Source organism: Bidens hawaiensis, unplaced genomic scaffold (assembly GCF_021521415.1).
Source record: "Bidens hawaiensis isolate Kalapana, Puna unplaced genomic scaffold, B.hawaiensis_p1.1 tig00003961_1, whole genome shotgun sequence".
Classification (NCBI taxonomy): domain Eukaryota; kingdom Viridiplantae; phylum Streptophyta; class Magnoliopsida; order Asterales; family Asteraceae; genus Bidens; species Bidens hawaiensis.
The window spans coordinates 1,223,165-1,228,564 of NW_027491228.1; the positions used below are offsets into that span (position 1 = coordinate 1,223,165).

The following is a 5,400-nucleotide window of genomic DNA, read 5'->3' on the forward strand; positions in this document are numbered from 1 at the left end:
TTGATCTTTGAGTTGTGAAACTGCTTTGTAGACTCTCTTGATAACCAGTACACTACCGATGCGATCTCAGCTAACCAGACTGAAAAATCAGTAATCGGTCAAAGGCAGTCAAAATTGCTCCAAATCTGACCTTAGTTTTAACCCATTAACCCAAGTTCCCAACCCAAGCCAAAAACCAATGAAACAGAACGAATTTAACCAAAAATCAGTTATTGGATTTTTTATAACCCTCAGTTAACCAAAACTAGCAAAACCAAATTATTCATATTTTCATATAATTCTAGCTTTCATACCTCCATTTTATGTATTTCTATGCCCAAATTTGGTTTTGGTTATTAACCGAACCGGAAACCAACAAATTAACCAAATTAACCAAACCGATTGATTAAAAAAAATAGACTAACCGACAACTAGTTTCAGTTGAAGCTAATAATCGAACAAAACCATGCACACCTTAATGAGAACTATGGAGTTCTTATGTAAACTTTTATATGTATTTTTTTTCGAAAAATTACACATAAAAATTCCAATTCGATTAATCCCCATAACTATTAATTGGGTCTAACAAGTTCTACAACACTACATGAAATACATAATCCATACAAATACACAATAATAATCAAATGCACAATCACAGCAACTAATTGAAATGACGTCATAGACACGTACCAGAACTAGCTCTTGGCACGTAATCATTTTGAGAACGCTAAAGATGAACGCTAACCTTGTAACTCATTTTGAGAATATCGGTGAGGCGCTGATGATGCTAAAGATGAATCTAGGGTTTAAGGTTTGTTACATATACGAGGTTAGGAGTTAGAAGGCTTCCATTGATGTTAAACGTGGGCCGGCCCATTTTACTTTTTCTCAACCACTAAAGAGGAGAGGTGGACAAAATGCCCGGTTCCTGCTCGTATCCGACCCTTAGGTACGACATGGTATTGAGTTTCTCCCTGGAACCGAACCGACCCCGACCAGCTGGAACCAGAAATAACCGGTCAAACCCCGACCCTACCTACACGAAACCTGAAAAAAACCAGGTCAAATACCCGACTATATATGGAACCGGTTCCCTCCCAGCCCGGTTTTAACTTTTCTTGGCCATACCTGATTTCAGTTCCTGAAAATACCCAGTTATGCACCTCAACTAAAGAGTAGGGTTGTTCACGAGCCGAGCCAAACCAAACCGAGCGAGGGTTTGCTCGTTTACAAATTAAATAGAGTTGATCTACTCAAAATCAAACAAGCATTTTTTCGAGCGGTATCAAGCGAGTATTTGAGCATTGCTTTTTTCTTTTTATTCCTTAAAAATTTTTTTATAAGAAACAAGCTTGAATTTAAATATAATACACATGAAAATAAATTAGCAGTTTTCAAAAAAACTAGTGATAGTTTGAAATTTTTTATAACATTAAAGTTTAAATTTGCATATAAAGTATATATAAAATAATTAGTAATAGTTAAATGCACAAATATATAACTTGTATTTATAATTATCTTGAATGTTGAAATATTTATTACCAACTGTAATTATATTTAACTTATTAATTATTTAAAGTATTTGAAGATATTCAATAATCAAAAAATAATTATATTTAATATTCAATATGTAAATATTTAAGATAATTATAGAAACAAATTATATATTGTGGATATATAATTCTATATAAAATAAATTAAAAATACTCGAGTCGAATCGAACCGAGCCGACCATTGCATGTTGCCAACTGAACCGAGCGGAGCGGCTCATTTACAATTGAGAGGAAAAACGAGCAAGCATTTTCTAAGTAACTTCAAAGCGAGTTTGAGCGATTAGCGGTTTGGATAACCCTAGTAAAGAGTAGATGCTTATAAATTTGTAAATATCATAGTATCATATTAAAATATAAATTTTATAATTTTAATATTTTAAATTGTAAATTGAGAAACTTTTTGTGCATGGCAACAATTTAATAACTGAGTGTTATGAACCCGATCTGAGCTCAATTAGCCAATTGTAACAGCCCAACATCTTGAAGAAACGTTACGGATATAAACAAGCAAAGATAGAGAGCAATAGGGATAACGAATATGCTGAAAGTGTACGATCTTCTTCTTCCGTTCACTAATAATATGTTCTCTGATTTCCCATCCCCTTTCTCTTCTATGTTACTAATTTGAATTATTATTGTAATAAGTCCATTAAATTTCTTTCTGACTGTACGCTCCTCATAGCACTACTATTATAATTATAAAACAATAATAACTAATATACTTTTATCCTTGTCCGTTTCGATGATAATTATAGTAAAATAAAATCATAGAAGAAAAATGAAAACGAAAACTAAACAAACAAAAATGCACAAACTCAAGCCATATATTATCACTAATAATAATTCACAAACATCATGACATCAATCAAACTTCATGTCACACACATTAACAATCCACTCAATTCCAAGCTCACTTTCCGGGAACAAAGTTTGTAGCATATGACCATGCATTGTTTGCAACAGGGTCCGCAAGGTGGTCAGCCAGGTTCTCCAACGGCCCCTTTCCGGTCACAATGGCTTGAACAAAGAACCCAAACATCGAGAACATGGCTAGACGCCCGTTCTTGAGTTCCTTCACCTTCAACTCGGCAAAAGCCTCTGGGTCATCAGCCAAACCCAATGGGTCAAAGCTACCACCAGGGTAAAGTGGGTCCACCACCTCACCAAGTGGCCCACCCGCAATTCTGTAACCCTCAACCGCACCCATCAAGATGACTTGAGTGGCCCAAATGGCAAGGATACTTTGTGCGTGGATCAAACTTGGGTTTCCCAAGTAGTCGAGGCCACCTTCGCTGAAGATCTGGGCTCCAGCCTTGAACCAGACTGCTTCCCCGAATTTGACCCCATTGCGGGACAAGAGTTCGGGGAAGACACAGCCAAGAGCCCCGAGCATGGCCCATCTGGAATGGATGACCTCAAGCTCGCGGTTCTTGGCGAATGTCTCTGGGTCAGCTGAGAGCCCAGCAGTGTCCCAACCGTAGTCACCTGGGAATTCTCCAGTGAGGTAAGATGGGGCCTCACCTGAGAATGGGCCCAAGTACTTAACACGGTCAGGGCCGTACCATGGGCTACTAGATGGCGCGGTTTTCTTGACAGAAGTTGACTTCCTCATGGAAACTCTTCCATTTCCAATGATGTCAGAAACTGGAGCTGATTTCACAGCTTGTCCAACAAAAGATGAGGAGAGAGACATAGTGGAAGCTGCCATTTTTGGTTGGAAGACTGATGTTGTGGTTAAGGTTTGAGTTATGAAGATGGGTTGGTTTGGAAGTAGATTTATAATATGTTTTTGGGTCAGATTGATGATCTATTGCTTATCTTGATAATATCTTTTGCTCCATTGTGATTGGCTAACAAGATTATAGATGGGCTCACCAAGATTTCAGTTTTGTACTCCACTGAGATATTTCATAGGAGCCAAGTATATTAAGTGGCTCTTGTTTATTTGGTGATTGAAAATGATTCTTGACCACAATTGGTGTTGTTCTTGTCCTTTTATTTCAATACTGTATATTTTATTTAAATTTTGTTTTTTTTATTAAGTTTAAAAATTTAATTTACTAGACTATTTTTTTCCAAAATTAAGTTGTATATTACCAAAATAGATATCATATAGACATTTTTAATTTTAATAGTGTAGATTAAAAATCAGTAATACAAGTACAATTTCAATATAATTTCACAATAAAAGAAGCTAACAAATACATGATAAAAATACTCCCAAAACCCATAAATATACATTCTATAAGTTTAAGCATGTTCTGCAACTCTACGAGTTCAAATCTTCCGTTGTTACGTACTAAATATATTTTTTAACAACAATTTTCTTGTTACACCTAAAACGTACTCGTCCAACTACCACCAGACTACAGGTTTTCGAGTTTTACTAGAAACTCGAGTCCACCGCTATTTTCGTGTTCTCTCATTGATTATTTCAACTAATAAATATTCAAAAGGTATTAAAATTAGTTAAACAACAAAACTTTTGAGTGCATTTTCAATATTATTTCTCTAAATATGAGGTGTATTTATTGTATTTTTAGGCTATGTGTTATGGGAACTAGCAATAGTTAGTTATCGCGTTACGTCACTGCCATATAGGATAACTATCCACTTGTTATTGAAGAGTTGTGAGATACCTAGCCACTCGTTATTTAAGAGTTATGGAATACCTAGTCACTACCCTATTAAAATAATAATTAAAGTATTTAAAAATTAAATGAAAATGAAAGTGGTAAAGTGGGGTGAGTGAGGTGAGATGGAATTTATTATTGGTTTACACAATTAATTCATTTGGTTATTAGTGGGTTGAACCTATCATTTTCTTTGGTGGCAACGTTATTGTGGTGGCGCTCTCCATCTATGGTGCCCGACAAAAAATGCATGACATGGTGTTCATGATGTCATCATGCTTATGTGGTATGGATGACGCTTCCATAACACATAGTCTTATACAATACGGAACCAGAGGGTCAAGTCGGGTCATTGAAATGCATGATATATCTTTAAATAAAAACATAAGCTAGACACATCAATAGAGAAATGAACTTTATGATAATCATGAACAAATAAATTCTAGTTTCGCCACTAGTTATACATGTACATGGTTTTTCATCGATATATTGTGTTTTAATAATCCATAAACTCAAATAAGAAACTGAGGGATTAGTTTAGATTGACAATAACCCTTCAACTCCAAGTGCTTCATATTTGGAAAGATCGGTAGAGCTTAAGTGAGTGGAAACTTCAAGAAAGTATTAAGGTCACAATTGGTTCAAGAAAATAAAGATACAAAGACATCTAAAGAAGAGATAAAACTCACATTTTGAATTGAAAGACTTTCAACTCCTCTTATCGTGTTTAGTACATCAGCCCACATATAATCAAATTGTGTTCCACGACATGCAACCGATACCCCAACCAAAGACGATAAATCTTCTATTACAAAAATCAGCACAACACTCCACTAACAATCTAGTATTCAAGATTTGGGACACGTAAAACAACTTTGTTAACATCGTTAAAATATGAATAGCATATTAGTTTCAGCCGTTTCAAAGCAGGGACATTGAATATGCAATCTTCTGCTTTTGTACTCCATGCCTTCAAAGATAAACTTTCAAGCACTGGGCAACCACAGATGAGTTTAAATGCATCAACTAGAGAATGACTATGGCAAGCAATGCCAAAAGTTTTCAGACTAGGAAGATTGACCGAAGACTGACAATTCCCGCCACTGTTTTCAGACTTTAGGACCCTATCTACAAATTCTATAAAGCTATTTTCATTGAGCGAGTGGCAATCCATATCATAAAGTCAAGGTTCGTGAACAATGTCCAACTGTACCTCCATCTTTTGAATAAAATGC

The 5,400-nt window shown here is 35.5% G+C and overlaps 1 protein-coding gene across 1 annotated transcript; it reads right to left on the reverse strand.

Annotated features, from left to right (window-relative positions):
- Positions 1–2,364: 2,364 nt before the first annotated feature.
- Positions 2,365–3,245, reverse strand: LOC143624789 (chlorophyll a-b binding protein 1B, chloroplastic-like). The gene has a single exon (XM_077095324.1). It carries the CDS (start codon positions 3,238–3,240, stop codon positions 2,443–2,445), a length of 798 nt encoding a protein of 265 aa, XP_076951439.1. The 5' UTR covers positions 3,241–3,245; the 3' UTR covers positions 2,365–2,442.
- Between the last annotated feature and the right edge of the window lie 2,155 nt (positions 3,246–5,400).

Bases quoted from the DNA above. Each gene is read 5' to 3' on its own strand.
- LOC143624789 (XM_077095324.1), bottom strand. From the start codon at position 3,240: ATGGCAGCTTCCACTATGTCTCTCTCCTCATCTTTTGTTGGACAAGCT.